The 27981-nt window shown below is 33.5% G+C and overlaps 3 protein-coding genes across 5 annotated transcripts; 1 reads left to right on the top strand and 2 right to left on the bottom strand.

The window, feature by feature from the left end:
• Positions 1-329: 329 nt before the first annotated feature.
• LOC109003824 (TPR repeat-containing thioredoxin TTL1-like) lies at positions 330-4903 on the top strand. The gene is made up of 7 exons (XM_018982133.2): positions 330-1508; positions 1621-1816; positions 1939-2111; positions 3182-3515; positions 3612-3816; positions 4132-4232; positions 4400-4903. The coding sequence occupies exons 1-7, from the start codon at positions 511-513 to the stop codon at positions 4550-4552; spliced, it is 2160 nt and encodes a 719-aa protein (XP_018837678.1). The 5' UTR covers positions 330-510; the 3' UTR covers positions 4553-4903.
• A 943-nt stretch (positions 4904-5846) lies between these two features.
• On the bottom strand, positions 5847-7156 carry LOC109003828. Its single transcript, XM_035692931.1, has one exon. It carries the CDS (start codon positions 6995-6997, stop codon positions 5990-5992), a length of 1008 nt encoding a protein of 335 aa, XP_035548824.1. The 5' UTR covers positions 6998-7156; the 3' UTR covers positions 5847-5989.
• Positions 7157-14351: 7195 nt separating this feature from the next.
• LOC109003825 (endoplasmic reticulum-Golgi intermediate compartment protein 3-like) lies at positions 14352-21100 on the bottom strand. Of its 3 annotated transcripts, none has more exons than XM_035693368.1 (14): positions 20274-20633; positions 20059-20126; positions 19746-19819; positions 19194-19277; positions 18782-18862; positions 17398-17478; positions 16947-17039; positions 16131-16310; positions 15912-15979; positions 15728-15779; positions 15466-15519; positions 15282-15374; positions 15053-15119; positions 14352-14947 (listed from the first exon to the last, which is right to left on the bottom strand). In XM_035693368.1, the coding sequence occupies exons 2-14, from the start codon at positions 20081-20083 to the stop codon at positions 14856-14858; spliced, it is 1044 nt and encodes a 347-aa protein (XP_035549261.1). In that variant the 5' UTR covers positions 20084-20126; positions 20274-20633; the 3' UTR covers positions 14352-14855. The 3 variants fall into 3 exon arrangements, with proteins under 3 accessions (XP_035549261.1, XP_035549260.1, XP_018837679.2); XM_035693367.1 differs by having other exon boundaries at positions 20059-20176; positions 20274-20294; XM_018982134.2 differs by lacking the exons at positions 20059-20126; positions 20274-20633 and adding an exon at positions 20695-21100.
• Between the last annotated feature and the right edge of the window lie 6881 nt (positions 21101-27981).

Below are 27981 nucleotides of genomic sequence, written 5' to 3'. Positions count from 1 at the left end.
TTTATATATGTTTGAGGTTTTATTAATGAATATATTGGCATGGCATGATAATCAAAAACGGATGAACCTATACATATCACTTGAAGCCACCAAAATAGGCTAAAGAGGTATCTTGATTATAAGTTGCTTAGGAAAAATAAATCAATCAATCTTAGCTGTAAAAACTTCCGGTTCTCCTTTTTGTATCATGTGGGCATTATGATATTCATTGAAGTGATATTTTAGGCATCTTTATTTATACAGGGATTTGATTTTTTAATAATTTCTTTAATATGTGGTTCTTCCTTTGTAAGTCTTGAGCCCTCCCTACCTCTTCCCCCTCTCAAAAATTCCAAAGTTGTTTTCTTGGAAGCCACACTACCAGGCTGCGAGCTTTTATATACATACATGTTAATCGAAGTCTGCCTTCCATACAACATCCTTCATTTTCAAGCCTTCATTTGATTATTTTCTCTCCTTTTGTAATTCTTTCCAGATTCCATAAAATTTGTATACGATTTTGACTCCTCTATGGCGGAAATAAAGTGCAAAGTAGATGGTGATCACTTGGGTTGTGGTTTTATAGGGGGAATCTTCCAACGCCGGAGCTACTGGCCGAGAAGAACTTCTGTGCATTCACTTCCGGCAGACACTAGCAATGATGTAATCAATGCAAAGAGTACTGAAAATTCCAAGAGGCACAGAAGCAGCTCCGGTGTGTCTGCTCCCGCAGCATCAAATTTAGGTAAACCTGCACCAAAACTCAATGAACAACCCATCGCAAGGAACTCTATCTCGCTTCATTCCAGGCTTCCAGCCTCTCACATTCAAGGTCAAAGACTTTCCGATGCTCCAAGAAACTCAACATCATCTTGCAGTACTAGTTCAGGCCAAAGAAAAACGTCTCGGTTCCCGGACACCGGAGATGAAAGGAAGCCGAAAAGAGAGCCCCCCGGAGACAGTACAGAGCTGACTAGGATGGCAACTGATTCCCAGCAATTAAGTGAAAGCAAAGCCCTTGTTCGAGCCACATCAAGCAATGTAATGCTTTTAGGCCACCTCGGTAACTTGGGGCAGACAGGGCCAGGGAAATTGGTAGCAAATAACAGTCCCAATGCCACTGTTAAAACTGTGAATTACCTTTCCGGAAATCTTCAAGAGAAAAGCTCCATGCCTAACCCCAAAAATGGCGTTGGGAAAACTGGCAGCAATGCTATTATGGGCAACATTGTCAGGAAGAATAGTGATAAATATAGACAGTTTCGAGGTCCGGTGAATAAATTAGATCCTGAAGCGTTCAAGTCTCAGGGAAATGATGCATATAAGCAGGGAAGATTTGAACAGGCCTTAGCACTGTATGAACAAGCCATAGCTCTCGATCCAAATAAATCCTCCTATCATTGCAATAAGAGTGCCGCTTTGATAGGTCTAGGCCGGCTTGCGGAGGCTATCTTTGAATGCCAAGAAGCAATTCGGATAGAGCCTTCATATCATAGAGCTCATCATCGTATGGCAAAACTGTATCTCAGGTATTCACCTGTCATTCTCTCTTTTACTCGATAAGAATTCAGAAAGGTTTTTCCCGTATGTCATCCTGGTGAAAATTTCCATAGAGGAGACTATAACATGTGTGTGATGCAGAGTGGGAGAAGCGCAGAACGTAATGTATCACTGCAAACACTCTGGCGCCTATGCTGACTCGGAAGACATAGCCCAAGCTCAGTCTCTACAAAGACATCTCAGCAGGTGCACCAAGGCTCGTAAGCTAAAAGAGTGGAATACTCTGCTAAAGGAAACCCAGTCAGCAATATCTTCCGGTGCTGACTCTGCACCACAGGTTAGCCAGCTAGCTAGTGCTCTTGGTTCCCATTTCACATACATGCTGGAGGTTGATATTTGTCGTTGTTATTCCATTTTGGCACCTTTGGTATTCTGATTTCTGATTAAAATACATGAAAGGTCTACGCTCTGCAAATCGAGGCCTTGCTGAACCTTTATAGACATGAAGAAGCCTATGCTACCTACCAGAAGGCACCAAACTTCAGTATTGATTTTTGTACAAGGCTGTTTGGCACTACAGGTAGTGCTTACATAATGATTATTGAGGCACTGGTTTTCCTGGCAGCTGGCAGGTTTGTTGCTCTCATATCAATCTTGATGTTTGATCTCGCAAATATCTTCTCAAATTTTCATACGAATTTGAAGTCTTATCAATTTATTACTGTCCAAAAAACTCACATGAATGACAATAAATGCTGCCAGACACATCTCATGTGTTTATACTTTATATCTTTTTAACTTGAAGTTTCAGAAGCATCTTTTTACATGTCAAGAAATCTAGTGGCCGAAAATTGGTGGGTATTTAAATTGGAGTAATGTTACTATAGTTGTGAAATATATAAATATTATATAATTATTTAAAAGAAAATAACATTTATTATTAAAAAATAATTATTTTTATATAAATTTTATATTTATTTATTTATTTTAAAGTGATTACACAGTAAATTATAACTATTATTTCTTTTTAACCTGAGCAGGGCACAAGGTTTTCATATTTACACTTGTACATTAAAGTTGACCAGTAAAGAATATGCACAGTAAATCATATCAAGTCGTTCCTTTGAATTTGGGAATGTTTGTAAGTCTTGCAGTTTGCGTAGGAGTGCTTGGTCAAATATGTCGAATACCGTAATTTTTTGTTTTTCTTGTCCAGATTCTGCAAATTACTGTACTTCAGTGACCTGTTTTCTTATTTATTTGAAATGACTGTCGGTATCAAGAAAGTTCCTGGAAACTTCTCAAATTATGAAAGAACATAATTAAATTCATCTTTCCTATCGGTTTAAACTTTTTGGAGCAAGTATGATTACACAGAACAATGATAGTTTTGGTTTCAAAACAAATATAAGGAAGAAGTCACGTATGGAACCATTTGGTTGGACTGCAAGCTCATTGCACAAGACCCAAAACGCACGCCAAACAAAACAGAAATTATATTAATCTAGAAAGTCCGAACCTTTTTGGATTTGCCCAGTTCTTGTTGCTTTCGAATGACAAAGAAACTTCTCATTGCTCTTTATAACTCACTACCTATTAATTGGAAGAAAGGTTGATATGCTAAAGAAAAATCTATTTGTTAATGAATGTAGAAGCCTTCCACGTACGTTAACGTCGGTTAGCATAAAACAATGTTGGACAGGTTTGAGGATGCAGTGGCAGCATCTCAACATGCAGCTAGACTTGACCCAAGCGACAAGGAGGTGAATACAGTGGTTATCGGGGCTAGAGCATCAGCATCAGCTCGATTGAGTGGAAATCTGCTCTTCAGGGCATCAAAATTCTCTGAAGCGTGTGGGGTATACAGTGAAGGACTAGAAAATGATCCTTATAACTCAGTTCTGCTGTGCAACCGAGCAGCCTGTCGGTCAAAGCTGGGTCAATTTGAGAAAGCTGTTGAAGACTGCACAGCAGCCCTGAGCGTGCGGCCTTCTTACAGCAAGGCTAGGCTACGAAGGGCAGATTGTAATTCCAAGGTATTAATCATTGTCACTTGAAATGTTTATGTTATTTGCTATTACTTGCTTTGATATTCTTCTTCTTCTTTTTTTTTATGGTTTTTGTGAAATTAGTTGGAAAGGTGGGAAGCTGCAGTTCAAGACTACGAGATATTGATAAGAGAGACTCCCGGGGATGAGGAAGTGGGCAGAGCTTTGTTTGAGGCCCATGTCCAGCTTAAGAAGCTACGTGGTGAAGACATTAAGGACCTAAAATTTGGTCCAAATTTGATTTTCATCACTAGTCATGAACGTTTTAGACACTTTATAACCTCACCCGGTAAATCATTTCTTCTCGTCTAGATTTTGTCATTTTCAATCCTGTCGTGTTACATTTTAAATAGTTTTTAATTTGATAACTGGTACAGACACAAACTGATTACATAAAGTAAATTTATAAACTGATGTAATTTTATAGAATCTATTAAATCTACTTTATAATAAAAATAATTTTACACAATCTGACGTAGATTTACCATATCAGTTTATAAATTTACTTTTATATTATCCTTTTGTAACTTAAAGAATTTTCCTTCAACATTTATATATATAAGGATTTTAGACCAAACAACTTTATCAGTTATGTAAATGACAGGGATGTCCGTGGTGCTTTTTTGTAAGAAAACGACCCAAAAGCAAGTGTTGCGAGTCCTGGAGCAAGTTTGCCAGAAATTCCCATCAATCAACTTCCTGAAGGTTTGGATAGATCATATATAGCCAACTGCACCTTTAAGATAGATAGATATATATATATATATATATATATATTTTTCCTTTTCTGGTTTCATCCGAGTTGGGTTTTGTGAAACTTCTTTTGAGACGAGCATTAACTGATTTAGGTAGGTATTTGTCAATAAATCCAGGTTGAGATTGAAGACCACCCCTACTTGGCGAAATCAGAGCGTGTGAGGTCCGTTCCGGCCTTCAAGATATACAAGAACGGAACAAGGGTGAAAGAAATTCCAGGCAACGACCGTGAAGTGTTGGAAACTTCAGTCAAATTGTACAGCAGTTGAAGATACATATATTTGTACAAAAGCAAAAGTGGATATAATTTTGTGCATAGGCATCACGGGACAGGAAGCTTCTAATTTTACAAATTAAGAAGGAAGGAATTGAAGCCCCATTATATAATAAATTGGGCTAAGTACGTGCATGGAAATGTCTGTTACTTTGCTGATGGCATTGCACACTGAAATGGAAGAAGAGGAGTGAGGGAAATTAATCAGCTTGGTACGAAATTACAAGTGAAGTGAAACTTTAGGGTTTTCTTTGTACTTCAACGATTTTTATTTTCTTGCTTTTGAATGTGATCAATGCAGTACGTAACCTTTAAGCCTCTATTTATGTGTTAAAATAGATATTGATAGTAAGAAGGATGATCTTCACAAATATATTCCAATTGTGTGTCGTGAAACTGAAAGGTTGGACAGATTATCATCCATACAACACTTTTGGCTTTCGGCTATCATGCAGTTTGGTAAATTAATTTTAGAGTTTTTTCAAAAATTTTGAGATGTGTTTTTTATTGATGCATATATAAGTACAAGATATATAATATGGCCATGCATCACCCGACAAAATTTCAATAGATAGAAGGCTCAGAAGATACATTGGTTCCAAAATCGATTAACGCATGTAAAGGACAACAGGCACGCAAAATCCAATAACCATTTTAGTAGCATACCCTTAAACCAAATTCCACATGTGTATCTTTCATAGTGAAAAGAGGAGTGCTATAATTACAAATTAAGAATTATACAAAATAATCTTACAAATTGACGTGGCTTCATATAATTCATAGATTGTGTATCTTTCATAGTGAAAAGATGAGTGCTATAATTACAAATTAAGAATTATACAAAATAATCTTACAAATTAACGTGACTTCATATAATTCATTAGGTCTATTTTATAATAAAAATAATAATTTTACAATCTATTAATTATATCAAGCCACACAAGTTTGTAAGAATATTTTTATGTAATTTATTTATGACTAAAATATTTCTCTAATAAAAAAGACCCAGCGCTTGTAATATTGAAAAACAAATATATGTTCCTAAACAAAAATGCCCTGCATGCACAGTACTTAAGATCATATGCATGAGAAGGTTCTTAATTTTTTTTAAGGACATTAAAATTAGGTGGCAGTCTTTATTCATCACGAGAATGTACATGAAAAGCAAAATCTTCTCCAGGGAAAAGGAAAGAAAAGCTGTACAAATGTGATGTGATTCTCATGTCACGGCAGGAATATTAAAGACAACAAAGGTTACTATACTATAATGGGACTGTCGGATTTTTCAGTTTTCCCACATAAGATGGGGGCCGGAAAATAGGAAAAAATATATAAAGAAAACTTATTATTGAATAGGAAAAAAAGGTTAAAATATAATTGGGAAAATTTAAATTTAAAACATAACAGGTGAAGTCATGCACCAAGATCATGATCATCTTTTCCAACTTCGACTTCTTGAAATTGGATCTCTCATTCCACCGGCAATCCATGTCTCCTTTGCTACATCAGACGAGATTTTGCAGAAATCAGTGTCGTATTTCATCACAACCATGTTCTCTTTTTTCGTTCTCTTCTCTCCCTCCATTGAACACTTTAAACTCTTTGCTTTTCTCTCTCCTTTTCCTGTACCTTTTTCGTCTTCGTCTTCCTCATGCCTCTCTTCTTCTTCTTTCTCTTCCAACCAACCTTTTGCAGGAGCAGATCTACAGCGCATAAGCAACAAAGCATTTGGTGGAGGAGCAGCAATATTACATTCATGATCATCAGATGGTCTCTCTATCTCTCTTTCATCATCTTCTTTGCACAACATGTTATTCTGGTTTTCCTGTAGAACCACAAACCATTTGGAGAAGGCAGTTCTTGAAGCCTCATTGCCATCAGTACTCCCCTCAAAGCCCACTTGATTTTCCCGATATTCTCCATCTTCTTCGCCGTCTTCATCCTCAGTAGTTATATCTGACTTACGAAATGTCCCAAAGCACCGACAATCAAATCTTATGCTTCGTAAACACGACAAGAATTGCATTATATCTTTCTTAGCTTCAACCCAACTGGGTCTCTTTTTATGTTTTCCGTTGACATGAATTTTTTCAACTTCTTCCATGACTGATTGCCAGCTATTGCATGAACTGGTTTTGGACCTGACCTTGATCTGCCCGGCGCACGTGACTTTCGGGGACGTCGGTTCCGAGATCTCCGAGCCCATTGGCTTGGTTTTGGACCATAGCAGAGGGCTGTCCTGGACGCCACCTCTGGTGCTCGTTCTCTTCATCAGTTGGCCGCCGCGATGGTGCCTGTGGCTGTGGTGGCGCTTGTTCGTCTCGGAAGGTCTTGCTGGGCTGCATATGGGCTTGGGCATTAGTGTTAGGTGGGCTCGAGAAGGAAAACATACTAGCAGATCAGCCGAAGGAGCTGCTTTATTGGCTTCTCTTCCATTCATGGCACTTGCTTAAATCTCTTCTATCCTTTTCTTTTCTCTCTTTTATAAGATCTTCTGCTTGATGAATTACTGCATCTGCAAGTGGCTTTTGGTTATTGTAATTGAGTGTGTTTGGATGGTTTTTAAAAGAAAGGAGTGCCTGAGGGAGAGAGAGGCAAACTTTTGATCATTTGCTTTTATCTTTAAAATGGGATAGAAGAGTCAAAATACTGTGATCTGATTGGCATAACTTCATCTTAAAAAAATAAGATCTAGAATTCGAAATCTCTCTCATTCAAATCAAAAAAGTAAAAATGGGATACAAGAGGGCTACTTTCTTACATATAGCCTCTACTTTCTTTGTAATGCTTGCAGCTAAAACATAATAAAATACATATAAAGACAAGAGAGAGAAAGAAAGGTGAATGGAAAAGTTGAACCACGAGCCTCGTTTCATGATTCAAATTACACGACTTTTACGTACTGATGTTTTTATTAGTATAAATCTTAGATATTTATTCTCTTCTTGGGTAGAAGATATTAGCTGTATAGAAGCATGATCAAACATATATAATTGAGGGATGGGATCGATGTGTCTCTGATCGGTAGTATACAAGCAAAAGTTTGAGAACATATAAAAAAAAGTGTTTCCTAATACAAGATCAAGGTAAAAGGAACACCGAAAGTCGTAGAGGCGGCGGCGAAAACGGGACTAACTAAAGTGAGCTAGAATGTCATAATTAAGGGAGTAATGCACTTGAGAGCAATGGAGGATATGGCCCCCGCCCCAAACCACCCATGACCCATCATCATGATAATAACGAATATAAATCATAGACGCCAAAAACAAATTATCATAAACATAGAGATTAGAGAGTACAGGTATATATATTATAATTATATATATATATATATGCATTGCTTTGTGGGGGGACCTGCATGGTATCCTTAAAGTTTAATGTAGTTAAGAAGATTTTGGTGCTTAAAAAATTCAAATATTTTCGTTAAAGTTCAAGAAGGATCGAAGACATGAATTATGATGAATCTATTACGTGTATAAACTTGAATTAATGTATATATCGTTTTAATTTTGTTATCTGTATGTTTTTTTCTTCTAAATAGCCACCAAATTAGTATGGTGGTAGGCCACTTCCGCGAAGCAGGCAGGCCTAGAAAATTATTAGCCCAACCTTCTTTGATAATGACATGACCTTGACAAAAGGGAATTGTGCTAGAGCTAGCTTGATTCTTCAGTTGGTTTTAATTTATTCTTCAAAATAAGACTAGGGCATGCTTTCACAGCTCTTTCGATTTATTTTATTTCGACTCATTTTATCTTATCTCATTTCAACAGTCAAACATAAACCAATTTCAAATTTCTAACTTTTTCAACATTTTGATTTAATCATTATGTCCTTATTATAACTTTCACAAACTTTTAAATAAAATATAAAAAAATAATCTAACTTTTTTAAATTTTAAAATAAAAATTATATTAAAAAATTATATTCTAATATTTTTTTAACTTTATAATTTTTTTAATTAACTTTTTCTTTCTTTCTTTCTTTCTTCTAAAATCTCATAAAGTATTTTAATTCAAATTATTTCTTTATAATTTACAAATTATTTCATTATTATTTATATTTTTCTCATCTCATCTTAAGACAAATCGAAGGCCCAAAGGTTGCAACTTGCAGGGCGGGGAAGAATGTAATCGGCGAATGTCCTAACAAAAACTGAAAGAGTAATGAAAGAGGCGCAATCAATGAAGATATTTTTATAAAATAATAATACTTTTATGAGTTATTTTATATAAATTTTGTTTATTTAAAATAGATAAATAATATTTACAATTATAATTTGTGTAAATTTGACATTATTTATTTTTTAAAAAAAAATAAATATAAAATCTACATAAAAAAATTTAATTTTTTAATAATAAATCACACTATTTTTCAAAATGAGCATGTAATATTTAATACCTATATCTAATATTACTCTTTAAAATATCATAATTGTGTTAAAGGGTTGTCATGGAAAAAATTGTGTATTTTTCATTATCAAAACTAAAATAGTATGAAGAGTATAAAAAGGACAAGTAAAATTAAAGAGGAGAACGTGTAAAAAATGATAATTAACGACCGTCAAAGGAAGAGTTTTACTATACATAAATTGATATGTTAGTCTAAATTTGAATATATAAAATTATTTTATCTCATCTTATCTTATCATTATAATTTTTTTAAACTTTCACATAAAATATAATAAGTAATTTAATTTTTTTAATTTTAAAATAAAAATTATATTATAATAATATTTAATATAATTTTTAATAAAATATCTCATCTTATTTTATCTAAACTGAATAACCAAATAATAAGTTATCACTTATTATGAGATCTATTACAATTTTAGAAAACCCAAAACATTAATTTTTTAAAACATAAATAATGTAAAAGGGTTCCACGTCAAGAATGCACCGATTGTATAAAAAAGGAGGCTTGAAAATGAATATTTTCATCGAAGGAATGAGTCGGAGTCCAACGGTTGGGGTTTTAAATGGTATTATTATAAGAAGCTATGGGAGCTGGATTTGATCTGTCTTCCATCTATTCCTATTCCTATTCCTATTCCTATTCCTAGTACAGTAGAGTAGTACTCCTCTTTATAATTATTTAGTTCCGTTAGGACCAATTTGTCAAAAGTAAAATTGTCTATGTCAATGGTACTCATGATCGTTACGAAAAGTAGTTGAAATTAACAGTGCCGAAATCGAATCAACTTCAGTTTCACTCAAAACTCTTTTAAATCCCAACATAAAATATGGGAAATCAGTTAGCAAGACCCGAAAACAACGACAAATTAGGATAAAAGAGGTCATGATTCAGAAAATTAAATAAATAAAACTTCGCCTAACCATTATAATCAGTTGATTCCTTGGGATGTCGTTTGGTACAAATTTGCCGGAAAAAAGTATCAAAGCAATTGAAATCAAGGGACGCAACTAACAATGCCACATCCTCAACTACAGGCATGTTTGGAAACAAATCTTATAATATTTCATCTCATTTCATTCTCAAATATCATTTAAATATAAATACTTTCAAACTAATCATTACAAATTTTTTAAATTTTCAAACAAAAATAAAAAATAATTCAAAATTTTCAAATCTTAAAATAAAATTTATATTAAAAAAATTATATCCTACCAATATTTTAATTTTATAATTTTTTTATTCAATTTTTTTTTCTCTCATTTCTCAAAATCTAATAAATATTTAACATAAATTATTTCATTACCATTACCAAGAGCTTAATAGCCTGATGAGATATAACCCGAGTCTCCAAATGAAAATTTTGGTTTCGAACCCCCACATCCATTACCAAAAAAAATTATCACACTATTATTTACAAACTATTTTATTACTATTCACAAAATTCTTATATCATCTCATTTATCAAATATTTCCGTACAGCTCCCTACCAAACTCTTCAAATGAGTTTACAGCAATAATAATTTTCTATTTTTTTAATTCATTTTTTGACATGTATAAAAATTAAAACCGCCTATCTTGTAAGAAAGGGATGTTTGGGCTGTAAAATGCATATATATACCCATGGGCCAACTACTTTTTCTCAAGGTAGTTCGATGGGCCTAGTTGAAATGAACTCTTCATGAGATGAATTCATTGTAATTGAAGTAAAAAAGTCCACTAAGCATATCAGGCCTCAGCCTGCACTGGACTACTTTTGAAGAAGTAATGGGGGAGAATGTGACTAATTGACGGAGACCTCCATTCATGCATTGCTAGTAATGGTGAATTTGGTCTGGTCCGGTCGGTCTTGATGAGGTTTTGTGGACCGGACCGGACAAATTTGGTCCAGGATTTTCTCACCTTGGACCAGACCGAATAGGCATAAGGACCGGTCCGATCCGATCCAATTCGATCAGGCCTGGTCCGTCCTATTCGATCCAATTCGATCAGGCCTGGTCCGTCCTATAGCCCAACCTTATTCTTCTATTTTTTCGGCCCAATAGTGAAAGTTCCCTAACATTTTATTCAATTTGAAGCAAAAAAATACAACTTATAAAGCCACCCACAAAATGCTTATAAAAAAAATGCAAGTTACAAAACTCTTCACCGATAGTCTAAAAAGGAATAAATTACAAAGCAATATGCTAACTAAATTACAGTGAATAAATTTAAATAAAAGGTTCTACTACAAAAAATAAATTTTATCTATATCTATCAGAAACTTCAAAAAATGAATAACTACTTGATTTTCTTACTACTAATCCATCCAAACAATTTAAATAAGGTTAAAACTAAAAATTATACTTGATAATGAAATAAAATTGAAAAAACATTCCCAAGCAAATTTGGCTTCTAAATGAAAGAAAGAAAAAAAAAAAAACCATTCCCAAGCATAGATAATAAAAACTAAAAATCATACAGGTCTCATATAACTGAAAATTAAAAGCTCTAAATTCAAATTACAATTTACATCAATACAAATTATACAATTATTCTCCTGGCAGCTCCTAAGTCGTAGCTTCCTACATCTTTTAGCTTGACATACTTTTCAGTTTTCACAATACGCTGTAAAGTGTAAACAAAGAAATTATTAGCAAATAGCAAAAATGAATATTGAAAACTAATGAGCTAAAATACAATTCACCTCATTAACTTGCATTGGTTGTAGACATTGTATTTGAAACCTCCATAGAATTGTCACCGTCCCGAACAAGTTCTATACAATAAAAAAACAAAACAAATTATATAAATTTACATAACATATAGTATTATAGATCATAAAAGTTATAAAATGAAGTAAGTAAGAAACATACCCAACTGCCTCTTAAAATCCTCCACCTCATTCATTAAAGTCTTAAGGTTGATTGGAGTAGAAGAAGAACAAAGTCAATTCTATGTACAAATGAGAGCCTCAACCATCATCGGAGATAAACTACTTTGAAAATGATCAAGGACACGACCCGCCATGCTAAATGTAGATTCAAAAGCCACTATAGGTACTGGTATTGCGGGTACATCTCGTGCAACTTTGGAAAGTACATAATATCTAATTGAATTAACCCTCCACCAAATAAGAATGTCAAAACTTGGGAATGCCTCCTCACAACTTTCAGCTAGGTATCTATCAACCTCATTCTTGATTCCCAATGTGTTTTCCGACTGTAACCGTTGCTTGAATATGGTCATTCTTTCTGCCGTCCTACCACTACCATCTGTAGAATTTACTTTTTCACGTGGGGGACTTGTGCACTGCTATTGTAGATCAGAATTGTTGCCTCCCTCATTATGAGCGTATGCCTCATACATGTAGATTAAAGCATTTTTAACCTTCCAACTCAAATCAACAACTTTTGTGGGATAATTAGCATACATGCATTTCAATGCAAAGTCAAAATATCGCATCCTATACAGAGGATTAAAAATGATCCCAAATGTGGTATCGCATCTTATACTGAGTGACTCAAATCATCAAATGTGGTTCCTTTTTTTCAATGATAATTAAAAAAAAATTGATGGTTTGAAAAATTGATAATTATAATTTATATATATTTGTAATACATTTAAATTTTTAATAGACTATAGTGATTTAGTTATAGTGATTAGTGATTAGTGATTAGTATTAGTTATAAACTTATATATTAGTATAACTATATTTAATATTAGACTATAGTTGTATATTCATATTAGTTATAAACTAAGTGATTTAGTATAGCTATATAATATATTAGACTATATAATAGTATTAATATTATACTATTAATATAGTTATATATTAGTATTAGTTATAAACTTATAGTGATTTAGTATAGTTATATTATACTATTAGTATAGTTATATATTAGTATTAATTATAAACTTATAGTCATTACTCATTAGTCATAGTGATATTAATAATTTAATACTATATATAGTTATAGTCTTATAGATTTATAGTGATTTCTTTATAATTATAGACTATAGTTATAGTATTATAGACATAATGATTTAGTTTAGTTATCAATTTATAATTATATAATTATATTGATGATGTTAATTGTTATTTATTACTAACTTAGAGTATATTAATGTATTATAATTTATGAATTATGATAGTTCTAAGGTAATGCATAATGAGCTATTTACAATTTTTTACATTTTATATATGAAGCAATAACTAATAAGCATAAATAATTTAATTATCCATGATTCCATACATCCATACATGCTTTATATTTACTTGCAAGTTGCAACTTAGGTCATAGTCTCATAGATGTCACACATTAGTTAATTGTGAATTGAGAGGTTAATTGATAATATACGATTAATATAATATTAATTTGTAATTACATATTTAAAATTTTATATTCTAAAAGGGGATAGGTTAGATGAAAACTACATAATTTATTTTACAATTATTATATAAAATAATATATTAAAAAAAAAATCAGTCAGTCCGGTTTGGTCCGAGAAATCTTCATCTCGAGACTAGACCAAAGATCGAAATTCCCTTAATTACTAGACCGAAACCGACCATGCCTTTTTTCGGTCTAGTCCGGTTGGTTTCTCCGGTCTGGACCGACCGGTTTACACCCCTAGTAGTAGTGGCAGAATTCGAAGAGCAAGAAAGAGAGGTGGCTTTGCCTTTGCATTTGCATACCTTAGAAGTAGATGAGTCTACTGAGTGCAGTATTAAGGGTGATGCGGAAAAGGTCAGCACTCCGGAGCAAGCCATTGCCCCAGACCCAGTTTCTCGAGGTGGGATGGTTCCCCTGGCGATGCTTGGGGGTAGATATTAACAGCACTTTGTCTTTTGCTTGGTGGCACGGGAGACGCAGCAAACAAAATCGGTGGACTTCGGGTCAAGTCGAAAAGGTGGGTTTCAAGTTATTAAAATTAAAAACTGAACAAAATATTATTAAAATCTTTTTTTTTAATATTTTTAAATTTTAAAAAATTAAATTTTTTATTATATTTTATACAAAAATTTGAAAAATTTATAATAATTATATTAAGATAAGATATCATTTCCCAAACCAAACCAGACCAATTTTCTTTGAATTTTATTTCAATTTAAAAGTAAACATTTTATTCCGACTAACACCATGAATTATTAAGTAATCAAAAGAGTTATTCATATAATTAAATTATTTTCAAAACATATCTTATGATAGAAAGAGAATATCACTATCCACATTTTGAAATTACAAATTAAAATTACCGAATTTTATCTTTGGACTAGAAAAAGGTGCAATTTGCACTCCATTGCAGCTGGGGTATACCAGAATAGAGAAATTCCGGGAGATAGCTACCTATTTAGCACGAACTGCAAAACATAAGAGAGAATGCTGAGTCGGCCCAAAAATTCAAAATCAAATATCTGCAATGTATTTTAATTGTCTGGGTTTATTACCCAAGAAAGAAAGGGGAAAAAATCCCAAACATAATGACCATGTTTCAAATTCAGAGGGTAATTGAACTACAACTCACTTGTCCGCTCCCATTTCCACCAGGAGAATAATTCACAATTATACTTTAAAAAACTTGATTTATCCTCAACATGTCATAACTATTCATGAGGTATTTAAGAAACTCTCACTATCCAAACAGCACCTAACAGAGAAGTTACAAACAGGTAAAAATGGGCAAAAAGGAGCTGTCACTAAAGAATTCAACCTTCTGTGACCAAACACATATATGAGAACTCTTCAGCTGTGAATTGTGATCACAAGGGAGGGGGGCCCATTCAACAATTTGGAGAGAGTCCATTGCATAGTTCCTCTTCTCTTAATTTAATCCCTCTCCATAAAGCCATTGGTGGCCAAGCAACCAAATACAACTGCAGCAATTGCTAATCAAATCGATCATCAACTAAATTTGCCAATTTCCATCTTCTTCTTGATCGCCCTATGACCATGATATATAAATGAATCCAAGATTCCTGAAACAGTGAAAACTCCTGAACACAACAGTCAAACACCATTGTTATGCATCAAAACAAACATTCAAAAAGAAACATATTCTGCCAATAAACTCAAGAGCAAGGAGAATGTTTTGCAGTTACCTCCAATGATGGCGCACACATTAGTTAGGAAGTGTAAAAATGAAATATGCTCCTCCGTGAAAGTGACCTGCAGTTTGCAAGTCAGATACAAGAAAAATGAGCCCAAAAGTAAAAGTCCATGCCCCGGAATCAGACAGGAAAACTTTGCACACAATAGTTCCAGAACCATAAGTATCTTTGAAAATTTGAATGACCTTTCTTGTAAATTGCCATAACGAGAAAATCCCACCTTAATTGGAGAGAGATCATAAAAGAAAAATACTCCTGGAAGAGCTTGAAAGTGGGCTTGTTCAGCACTCATAAAATGTTCAGTTACTGAAAACTGCAAAAGTCAAATTGAAGTTCGTATCATGTCATGTTCTATACACAACAGAGAAGTCACGAATTAATGGCTTCTATGAGCTTAATTGCACCTGATTTGACTGGATAGTGTGCCCGCTCACATCCGTGTACACTGTAGGTACAACCTGCAAAATAAATAGCAAATGCGTAGAAGTCCTTAGAACCAATAGAGTTTCTCAATGATTTCATTAATTTTCACTCAATTAGCAGCATACATTTCCAACGGTAAGCTTGTTTAAATGTGTAAGCCTCCTTCCAAATCTAGAACTAGTATAAATGCACAAGACATTTAAAAATATTAACAAGGAGATTATTATCATCCAGGACACCAACCTTGATGAAATACTGATACATGCCACTTGGTGTTTGGTGTGTCCATAGCACACTGAAAGTTGGACAGAATAAAATAATTTCATTTCGACATATACAATGTGACATAGAGAAAAAGTAGAACTAAGTTTTTCGTACATGGGATGGCTCACTGGACTTGGATGAAAGAAAAGAAAAAAGTGCCTACCCGTCCAGAGGATTCACAACACCAGGGAAATAGTCTCCAAAAGTCAATCTATTGATCTTGTGACTTATCTATATCACAAATATCACATTTATCAGATGCTTCAGAAAGAATGGTGAAGGTAAAACAGATGAAGGTTAGACAAAGGAAAAACAATAGCAAAATAATGCATGGAGTGTGATCAATAAAAAATTATTAAAAAGCGTCTGGCTTATAACTTACATTGAAGCTATCCTTTTGAAACGCTAGCAGATCGTGTACATGAACACCAGATTGATAGAAGCTTTTTCCAGGTGCAAAATGAAAATTTCCAGCCACCTTATTGACTTCCAAGAATCCATTTATGTTACATCCTTCACCTTCTTCATCTTTAATCTTTTGTAGAAACCCTTCTCTTTTGCACTAAGTGTCAACAAGTATTAAAGAATCCACAAACCTCATAAGATCAAAACGAGAATTAAATGTTTCCATAGGAATATCTAACAAAACAATAATATGGATAAAGATCATTGTGTTATAATGCAGAAGTTGAATCAACCAAGCCAAGGCAAGACTTGTTCACTGCAATTGCATGGGTCATTATATTAAAGCTACAAAGAGAGGCCAGGCGGGTTGAAGCTATCTGTTTCAAGCATACCATTGACTAAAGATATAATACTAAAGAATCAAACAGTAATATGTATGCTTAATCAAATATCAGAGGAAATGAAAAGGGAAAAAATAATCTATAACTCCATATAAAAGTTTCCCAATAAGGTGAAAAATAAAGATACATATAGAGTACAATAGAAGTATCTAAGTCATGTGTATGCTTAATCAAATATCAAAGGAAATGAAAAGGGAAAAAATAATCTCTTAACTCCATATAAAAGTTTCCTGATAAGGTGAAAAATAAAGATACATATCGAGTACAATAGAAGTATCTAAGTCATGTTATTCTTCCAGTATCAAGCAATTTTCCCATTCTCACAAGATCATTACAAAATATTTGAAGATTCAAGATAGATATTTCCAAATAAGCTTCCAGGAAAGACAAACCTGATCAATCAGATCAGGGTTTGACATTCCCCAACCTTTCTTTCGATATGCTTCACGAACATCTTCACAGGAATTACAACATGCTTCATCTGACTGCAGTAACAGAAACAGGTGCAGGAGGGTGAGCCTAAAAACATAACAGAAAATATGCCTCGTGGAAACAAATAACTAGCAACCGTCCATATCCAATTGCATTTTTACTCTGAAGCCAGTGATTTCAAAAGTGTTAGTGTCCATAATCTAAACAAAATAAAAAAAAAAACTAGAGAAGCGTGTACTAAAATACTGAATTAATAGGTGGCATTCATCCACTAGTCCATATGGTGATATTCTCACAATGCACAAACAGCTTCCAAAAATTTATGTTCAACAAGCTACATACAAGATACAACTTCCAACGCTAGATTAAAAAACTCCATATCTGCAAAAGGGTCCACCCAGACAAACATACCGTTTCTCCACCGTAACAGGAGCCACAATATGTCTCATTGTGCTCGAGCCTACCACCATGTCTCTGTAATGGCTTTTCAATCTGAGTTGAGCAAAAAAGGAAATGAGCAGAAAGAAGGAAAAGACAAATGAAAAGGAGTGGAATTTTTTTTATATAATAAATTATTAAAAGTTGCAATCCAAGTACATGGGATGTATACAAGAAATATACATATCTAGAAAGAGAAAAACATAGAATAAAATCAAGGAAATTAAGCCCGTTAAATTGTATAGAAGCTGTCTAAAGGAGGATAGTATTGTAAAAGTAAGTCATGAATTCCACCATCATCCGTTCACGATTCTTAAAACTTTTATCATTTTTTTCCCTCTAATTACACAATATAAGGCAAGAACCATTTTCCACCCTGCTGGAATTTCTGGGCTACCACCTAACCCTCTCCAAGAGTAAAAAGGTTTACTATTCTTATGGGCATAACCTGAGCCGAGCCGAGCCGAGCCGAGCCGAGCCAAGCCAGCCCAACAAAAAAAATCACTCCACAAACCACTAGCCATCTCACAGTGGATTAAAAGGTGATCATGAACTCCCCACTCCTCTTACACATGCAGCACCAATTGATCACAATATTGACTTCTCTGTAGATTATCCATTGTGAGAATCCTAAGCAAAAAATGCAGCTCTCAAAGGTACCTTAGTCCACCACATACTCTTCCAAGTAAATTTTTATTTTTTTTCAAGTAATATTCTTCCAAGTAAATTATTATGACAAATAAAAACAATATAGAAAGCACGAACATTGAACATTCTTTTCTTGGAAGGAAGCCAAAGAAAGTTGCCTTCACCTCCTTCTCTCAAAAACCTGTACTTAGAGTCCAGAGTTAACCTCCACAAAGCCTCTCTTATTTTGATACCTCCAAAGTGACCCCCAGAGTCCCCAACAATGAATAGTTAGAAAGAACAAAGATGCATGAATAGAGATGCTGTACTAGTGATAATTGGAATAAAATTATCTGATTCCCACAAATTTAAATTTTAAGTGATCCTAGAGACAGAAGGCCACAAAAGATCAAAGCAAATAAATATTACTCAAGAAGGACCAAAGTGCCTAAGTGCATTTTCACAGAGAAACTTATCATATGATTTTGATTTTGGCAACCCAACACAGCATAGAGAGTTTCAATTCCTGGCTCATCTAGGTAAAAGGAAGGTAAGAAAATATGGGTACAAAAGAACTACTCCAGACACACATGGCAATAGTCACGAATCCGAGAGTCCATTAGATAAAATCCCTCCCGCCCACCCACAAATATAAAGCTCAGTTATATCCACAATAGCAAAACAGACGTTAGTGCCAAGAGATGAAATGAAGGAATACTGCATTACTAACCTTAGGAGCACCAATGCCATCTTGCCTTGATTCTATAACATTTCCATGAGCATCTAATCTTTTCTTGATTATGTCATGTTTCTGTAAGTAAAATAGACAAGCAATTAATGCTAATCAATGCTTTAACTAACACAAGAGACTGCTTAATTTAAGCAGTCTCTTGTGCTTTTCTGCACCTTGGTGCGTGTGCAGAGAGAGAAGGGGGGAGAGGATACACAATTAGAAACATCAGCATTTATAACTACATTGAAAGAAAAAGAGAATATACATACATAAACAGGTTGTATATACTCAATCTTCTTTTCGGAAGAGGCCAGTATCCCAATATCATTTTTTTTTTTTTTTTTAATAAATGGCTTGTATATACACAATCATTGACATAAAGTACAAAAATATGGCTTGCAAGGCCTACCACATCAAGGTGTTGCTCTCCACTTATGTCCATGGCATCAAGACTGAGTATAGAGCATGGAAGGGCAGGAAATGTGACATCAAACTGCAATTTCAAACATCATGTGGATCGCAAATCAATTACTCAAGAGGTTAATCGAAGTGCATAACAAAAGTACAAACTTTATTGGATAAATTACCTAATGATATGCAGAAAATAACTAATCACAGTCTCCAAGATTAGATCATTTTAATTGAAATAAATTTGTGTAATTTTTTTTATTTTTTGATCGGTAAACAAAAATCTATTGACCATAAGAATAGGCAAGAGCCCAAGCATACCGGACATATACAAGGGAAACACCCAAGTGTGCTAGTTTAGTGATACAACAAATTCATGAAAATCAATTACAATTGACCAATGGAGTAATGTATTGAAAAGAGATTTCTAAGCTCATTCATTGACCGCTCTCGCAAGAGAGCAAGATACAATCAGAGAAAGCTTATGCAAAATCCTAGGGTTTCTGGAAAGGGAGCAAGAGGCTAGAATTTTTACAGAAGACAGAAACATTACATTGATCCGTAGAGTTTCACCTCTGGAAGTATCTACTACAAGCTTTGTTTCAGTTACTGCATGAAGATACAATCCTGTAACCATTGCATGATAAAAAAGAATAGTTAGCAATTTAGACAAATAATAAACTTTTTATAAGTATTTAGACAAATAAGATACATTCTACTCTTTAATTAAATATATTAATAATGCTAAAGAAAAACAAAAGAAAGAAAGAGATGAAGGAAACAAAAGCTCTAAATATCTGCTTCGAAGCAACAACACACTAGACTTCTAAAAAATCAGACATTACTTTATCATTGGAAGTAATTACCTAAGGAGATGAAGTGTTCATTCATCAGAACATTGTTATCTGTATCAGTTTGATTCCGTCCTTGGTCACTGATGACCAATACGCAAGAGAATGCAACAAAAGAGATAAGCAAAACAAGCTAAGGGATGTGAATATGCGTCTGTCATTGCATCTATAAACAATAGTACATAGAATCCTCCAACTATTTTCGAATTGCAACGAAGGTTAGAACAAACCATCATTAGAACCTTCTGACTAAGTAGTTTTGTGGACCATTGCTTCCCAGCCAAACATTTTTCACTAGGAAGAACAGAAAAATGACGTCAAACCAATAAATCTAATATCATTCAAACCAATGCAAATTCTCCATTTAAAGAGAAAAATAGACTACATCCAATATATCAGAAATATGGCAGGGAAGAACCCTAAAAAAGATTCCGAGTCTTGGCTGATTATTCAATGATTCATCCTCTTGGTTACGACATACGGTAAAAAAATAAGGAAATTCCAGCCTGTATTATTCTAATCAATTTCAGATCAGGGAGAAGACGTGCTTGTATCACAAAACTACAAAAGATTTAATCAGAGCACGGAACAAAAATTGAAACCCTAACAAAACAAACAAACGAATATACGTAGAAATGGAAAGAGAGTTACGGAGCTCGGAGATGAAGAGCAAAAGCATGACAACGGAAGAGACGAGAGTGATAACGCCACCGGAGAGCGTACGTCTGTAGAAGTCCTCGTTGATTTTCGGGTACGCGTCCAGGCTCCGAAGCTTATTGATAAAACCGTCCATTGCTCCTCGATCTAATCTTTACGTAAATAGAACGAACTACAATCGAACGAAAATGAAGAAAAATATAGAAAATTCCGATTGGTGAGCTTTAACACCCTCGTTGGGACTGACAACGGGTTTTTGATCTGGGAATAACTTAACAGGGGCGTTGAGGATTGTGGGTGAGGAGGCCCGACGCGGGCGAGGAACAAAGAGAGCCAAGAGCCCCTATGTAATGTACGAAGTTCTATTGCTAAACTCCGACCGGAGTAACGCATTTTCCGTGTGATAACGTTGTCAAGTCTGTTCTTTCTAATTATAAAAGATATAAAAATTAGATAATCATAGAAAATCTTAATTTCTTTAGCTATTTCACTTGGTATTGGAATGTAAAAAAATATTTATGAGAATTTTTTAGGATTATTTATAAATATTTTGAGATGAATCTTTATTGAGTTTTGTAAAAGTGAATGAGTATTTTTTAAAATATATGTTATACTGAAGTTTGTAAAAGTGAATAGAGAGATCTAAAAATGTGTTTGAATAATATTTTTTTTAACTATTTTTATAATCTTATTGTTGTAAAGTTGAGCAAAAATAATAAAATAATTGAAAACTAATTTTTTAGGAACTTAATATTATTCACTTCAAATTTTTTTTGTGTCTTCTGAATTATTCTCAAGACACTATTTTATAGACATGAGAGGATAAAAGAAATAATTATGAAATTATGATACTTGAATTAATGAGATATATTGATGAATTTAAGAATATCAAAAGTTGATATATTGATTAGGTAGAATTCTAAAAGATGAAATCTAATAGTCATTCATGAAGTTCATGCATCCATTTATAACGCTTCCTATTAAATAACTATAAATAAAAAACATATGTCGTTAAAATATTGTCGAATAAAAATTCAATATAAAAAATAATGGCCAATGAAAAATAATACACAATTATTGTGTATATTAGAATGTTACAGGATTGTTTCGTTAAAAACTTGTAAATAAAAAATAGTACAATCCGTGTGATCAATTTATCTCTCTCAAAAGATCATTAATAGTGTATGATGAAAGATCATTGAGTTGATGCATTTTAATGTTGTGAACCAACTTCTTAAACGTTATAGTTGGTGATGCGTTAGTGAATAAGTCCATCAAATTATCACTTGATCGTCTTTGTTTTATATCAATTGTCTTGCTATTTTTCTTTAGTTTTATAATATTTATTTTATCTTTTCTGTTTTTTTATTCCTCGCTCAAATTTAGACAAATAATTAGGTAACTAATTGTTTGAAGAAATATATACAAAATTCAGGATTTAAAGATATTTTGGCCAAAGTTGAAAACTTTAAAAAAATTTACAAAATTAGGCTTAGTTTTACCAAAATCATCTCAATCTATCTTATCATTATAATTTCACAAATTATCACATAAAATACAATAAACAATTCAATTTTTTCAAATTTTAAAACAATAATAATATTAAAAAAAATATTATAACAATATTTTATTCAATTTTTAAGTTTCATCTAAAATTATTTCATTTCATCTTACTATTCAAACCCCACCTAAAAGAATTCATGTGACTAAGCATGGTCTAAGTTATTTAATTTAGGACTAGTTTAGATAGTAGAGTATTTTAAGAATATTCAATTATTATTTATTATTTTATTATTATTTTATATCTATTTATCGTTACTATTTAATATTTTATCATTATTTTATTATTATTATTTTATTATTATTTCCAGAATATTTAAAATCACATCACTATCCAAACGTAACATTAATTTCATTGCTTGCCCATCTTGTGTTCTTTTTCTAATGTTTTGTTCTTTTGTTCTTTATAGGTAAATAACCATTTCTTGATCCGTGTACAAAATACATCATTCATTTACAGAGGTAACATTGATCTTTTTCTCAAACAAGTGGCGGTCATATATGGGCTTGGCAATATGGTATAATTTGAGATTAATGTTACACATTTGAAAAAGAGCAGAGTTGATTATTAAAAATTAATTAATTTTATATAAATTTTATATTTACTATTTTTAAAAAATAAAAACTATGTGACGTAATGTTTATATATTACAAAATAAAGAAAAAATTTATTAATCATCTCAACTCTTATTATCCTTCTATCATTCTATAATATGATATTAAATGATAAATTTATAAATAAAATATAATAAATAATTTCTAATTATTAAATATCATATTATAAAATAATAAAAATTGAAATGATAAATAGCATTGCATCAAAATAAATTACGTGAATGATTGCCATGGCATCAAAAATATATGTCTCGTCACATCCCAAAAACTGAACCATAAAGAGGTCAGAGCAGGCCCATGCGTGCTTTCTTCTTCTCGAGGGGTCCATATGCCTACCCGAAATGTGACAGTTTCTATACAGAGCATTGTTACGTTCATCGAAAATGTATCTTTAATAAATATTTTGAATAAGTTATTTTATTTTATTTTTAATATTTTAATCATCATAAATATTTTTTTAAAAAATAAAAAATTTATAATATCATTAAAAAATATTTCCTTAATCATTAAGTAAAAAAAAAAAATAATTGAGGACACAAATTCAGGACAAAAAGTATTTCTCTTCTATATATTAACGTTTCTCTAAAATCAGAAATTTTCTTTCCACAAGACTTACATATCACATATCACAATTTATATTATTTATTAATTTTTTTAAAACTTTTTGTTAGTTATATTTTTTTTAAAACAATTAAATTTATGAGTAATTCTATGTACAACTGTGAAATGCGTAAACGCCGCGTAACCGCTTTGAAAAAAAGTGGGATTCACTATTAAAAAATTAATTTTTTTAATGTAGATCTCATATTTTATTCACTTTTTTCAAAACGATTACGCGACGGTTGCACAATTCACGGTTGCAAATATATTTTCTCTAAATTTATATACTCATCATTTATATATCACATATTTAATAAGAAAAAATAAAGTGTGGTAGGTGAGGCTTATGAATATAATTTTTGTTTCTATTTCGGACCAACTTTTTTAGAGGCTTATCTAAGATTCACCGGATCATTATAAATATTATAAAATTCATTTTATTGAATTTAATATGTTTTTAATTCTAGACCTTAAATTCCATAGTAAATATGATTTTAAAGATATGGCTTCATTTGGTTCATAAATCTATTTTAATTCATCTTAACTCATCTTTATAATTTTTTTAAATTTCAACACAAAACATAATAAATAATTTAATTTTTTCAAATTTGAAAATAATAATATTATTAAAAAATAATATTCTAATAATATTTTATCAACTCAACTCAATTCAATTCAATTCAACATCCAAACACAATAATATTCATTAAAAAGTTGTCTTTAAAAAAAGAAAGATATATAGTGAACCAATTTAAGCCAAAAAAATCTTGATAGTGTTTGTAGAAGCTCTATGTTTAAAATGTGGAATCGAGGTCAGCGGGTCCCATAAACCATAAATTTTTTTTAAAATAGAAGGTACTTATTTACAAAAATGTTTTGGTCCCGAATTTGGGATTCAAATAGTGTCTTGAATGAATTTTTTTTTTATTTAGTGATTAAAAATGTATTTTTTAATTATATTGTGAATGTTATTTTTAAATATTTATGATTAAAAAAATATATGAAAAAAAAGGAAAATTAAAAATTAAAATATACTATTCGTTAACTTATTCGGGACACAAATTTGATAACGGTAGCACCGCTCACTTATTTAATATTTAGTGCAAACCTCCAACCCAGTAAAGATACAGAAAATTGGAGAATCATCGACAGTGCCATCTATATCAGGCCGAAAATTACATTCCACAAGATTCATCGGCCGACCTAGTGAAAAATCAAGCGATAACTGGAGCACAAAGACACACGTGGCCATCTGAGTCCTTTCACCAACCCACCAACCGCTTTCCAGCGCGCTATTCCACCCTGTAACACATCTGCCGGCGTTGGGTTGACCAGGTGCAAGGAGCGGCGACGGCTAGGTGAGTTTGGGAAGAGAAGATGGAGTTAGGGTTCGCGTAATGGGGAACTAAAGTGCCGAAGTGAACTAAAGTGTTATGTGTGCATGTGTCTGAAGTGAAGTGAAGTGAGAGTGAATGGAGTCTTGGGCTGGGCCCAACAGCGTGGGCTTAAGGATTTTATACCTGGGTCGAACCTTGCTTGGATTCATCTAGTTAATTCCTTTAGTTATTTTCTTCATGCTTTGTTGTCAACTGGGCTACCCAGATGTTATTGTTTTCTTCTACTACAGGCCCATGGCCTTTATTATCGCACTGTAGGGTTCTGCTATGTAAGGCGCCGTCATGCGCCTAAGGAAGTCATGAAAAATCTGAGTAAAAGTTTAGCATTTTCTTCTCCTTCTACATTCTCTCTATTACTTTCCCTGAAAAGGCATTCCTCTGGGAAGCTTTTTCCAATAATAATTCCCAGAGTGTTACAAGTGGTATCCAGAGACACCGGTACCTGTGCAAAAAAATATTGCCTCATGGCAGAAGGTACTAGGCTAAGTCAGTTACAGGATGGGCTCAATGCCCTCAAAACATCATCAGAAAATCAGTATCAAGAGCTAAAAAAAGTTCACAGATTCAAGAATGTCTCATTTAGATACAGATATGGCAACATTAAAGAAGCAAAATGAGACTATAATGCAGCAACTAGCTATCATCACAGAGGGGATGAAAATAGGAAATTCTAGCTCGAATTCCTGGGAGTCTTTCTCAAGTGTACTAGGTGGAAATGACCAGGAAAACTTGCATCTACAGCAGCAGCAACAGCAACAACAACATCAGTTTCAATAGCAACAACAGTTTCAGCAACAACATTTCCATCAACAACAACAGTTTCCGCACCAGCAGCAGTTTCATCAACAGCAGCAGGGTGAAGTCCAGGCATGCACAGTGAGATTGGATTTTCCTGTATTCAATGGAGATAACCCATCAGGTTGGATTTATAAAGTTAACCAGTTTTTTCAATACCATAATACATTTCCACAAAGCCGTGTGAAACTGGCTTCCTTTCATTTAGAAGGAAGAGCATTGGTTTGGTTCCAAGATTTGGAACAAAGTGTGCACATCCAGGATTGGGATATGTTCACTAGAGCACTACTTGTTAGGTTTGGACCTAATGCTTATGATGACCCTATGGAGGCCCTTATAAGGTTAAAACAAACAACCACATTGGAAGATTACCAAGCAAACTTTGAAACCTTGTCAAACAGGTTGAAAGGTATATCCGATGCATGTAAGTTGAGCTGTTTTTTGAATGGACTAAGGGATGAGATCAGACTACCTGTGAGAATGTTTAGCCCCACCAACCTAATAACTGCCTACAGCCTAGCCAAGATACAAAAGGAAAACCTTAGCCTAGCCAAAAGAAATTCAAAGTCCATCTCACACTATTCTGGTGAACCAAATATCTTAAGGAACCACAACCATCATTTTTCCCACCAATCTGAAAATACCAAGCCAAACCAAAAACCCTCTTTAACCATACACAAAATCAACCAAAACCAAATGAAAGAGAGAAGAGAAAAGGGGTTATGTTATTATTGTGATGCCAAGTGGGTCCCTGGGCATAAGTGCCAAAATCCCAAACTATTTCTGCTGGAGAAAGTGTTGCCTAACAATGAGAGTAATGTGGTAATTGAGGAAATAGAAGCAGAAACTAGAGATGACATTCCAGCAACCGTAGATACTTGTGACAACCAAAAAAATCCAGAAATATCCTTCCATGCAATAACTTGTTCCCTTAATCCAAACAAAATGTGAGTGAAATGGAGGATTGGGAAGCAAGGGATTACCATCTTGATTGACACGGGGTCTACTCATAATTTTTTAGACCCCGCAGTATTAAGAAAAACCTATCTACCCTTGGATGAGAAGGAGAAGGTTATGGTGAAAGTTGCAAATGGAGAGCTAGTTCCTACCGCTGGGAAATGTAGTAAGGTGGAAGTCCTTATTCAAGGAACCATATTTGAGATGGAAGTTCATGTCATTGTGTTGGCTGGTTGTGATATGGTGTTGGGAATTAAATGGTTGCGGGAGTTGGGGAAAATCATGTGGGACTTTGATGAATTGTCAATGCAGTTTATTTATAAGGGTGAAAAGATAAAAATGCAGGGGTTAACAGCTGCCACGATGATTGAGGAAGGGTCTCTAAACATGCAAAATAAATTGGAGATAAGAGGGGTTATTTTACAGCTCATAGAAGGAGAAATTTCCACTGATTCTCAAGCTATAACTGAGATTCCAACAGCTATTATGAAGTTACTGAGACAGTTTGGTGATGTGTTTTCAGAACCCAAAGAACTACCACCCCCTCGAACCCATGACCACTCCATACACCTATTACCAAACACTGAGCCCATCTCTATGAGATCTTACCGTTACCCTTATTACCAAAAAGATGAAATTGAGAAAATAGTGCAAGAATTGTTGGCTACAGGAGTGATTCAACCTAGCCAAAGTCCTTACTCTTCTCCCGTGTTGTTGGTAAGAAAGGCGGATGGGACGTGGCGGCTATGTGTTGACTATAGGGGCTGAACAGTGTGACCATCAAAGATAAATTTCCTATTCCAGTGGTTGAAGAGCTAATGGATGAACTACATGGGTCAACTATATTCTCTAAGCTGGATTTGAGGTCCGGTTATCATTAAATACGGGTTAAGCCTAATGACATACCCAAAACAGCTTTTAGAACTCATGAAGGGCACTATGAGTTCCTAGTGATGCCATTTGGGCTCACTAATGCCCCCTCAACTTTCCAAAGTCTCATGAACGAGGTATTTCGACCTTTTCTAAAGAAGTTTATATTTGTTTTCTTTGATGATATTTTGGTGTACAGCAAAATAGAAGGGGAGCACACTCAACATTTATTGCTAACCTTAGAGACACTAAGGCAGCACAAGTTATTTGCAAAACAGTCCAAGTGTTGTTTTGGGTGTGAAGATGTGGCTGACCTAGGCCATTTAATTTCAACAAAGGGGGTACAAGCAGACCCGAAGAAGCTGAATGCTATGGTGGAGTGGCCCCTACCTAAGACCCTTAAGACTTTGAGAGGATTTTTGGGTTTGACGGGTTATTATAGCAGATTTATAAAAGGCTATGGTGAAATTGCAGCGCCACTTACCCA

This window comes from Juglans regia, chromosome 8 (assembly GCF_001411555.2).
Source record: "Juglans regia cultivar Chandler chromosome 8, Walnut 2.0, whole genome shotgun sequence".
Taxonomy (NCBI): Eukaryota; Viridiplantae; Streptophyta; class Magnoliopsida; order Fagales; family Juglandaceae; genus Juglans; species Juglans regia.
The sequence above is the reverse complement of the archived record's forward strand: the minus strand, read 5'-3'. Positions and strand labels throughout refer to the sequence as shown.

Bases quoted from the DNA above. Each gene is read 5' to 3' on its own strand.
- LOC109003824 (XM_018982133.2), top strand. From the start codon at position 511: ATGGCGGAAATAAAGTGCAAAGTAGATGGTGATCACTTGGGTTGTGGT. The intron at 1,509-1,620 runs GTATTCACCTGT...TGTGTGATGCAG, and splicing joins ATGGCAAAACTGTATCTCAG to AGTGGGAGAAGCGCAGAACG. The intron at 3,817-4,131 runs GTAAATCATTTC...TGTAAATGACAG, and splicing joins ACACTTTATAACCTCACCCG to GGATGTCCGTGGTGCTTTTT.
- LOC109003828 (XM_035692931.1), bottom strand. From the start codon at position 6,997: ATGAATGGAAGAGAAGCCAATAAAGCAGCTCCTTCGGCTGATCTGCTA.
- LOC109003825 (XM_018982134.2), bottom strand. From the start codon at position 20,836: ATGGACGGTTTTATCAATAAGCTTCGGAGCCTGGACGCGTACCCGAAA. The intron at 19,278-19,745 runs GTAATGTTTCTG...TTGAAATTGCAG, and splicing joins GTGAAACTCTACGGATCAAT to TTTGATGTCACATTTCCTGC. The intron at 17,040-17,397 runs GTATGTTTGTCT...CTGTTACTGCAG, and splicing joins CCTGTTACGGTGGAGAAACG to TCAGATGAAGCATGTTGTAA.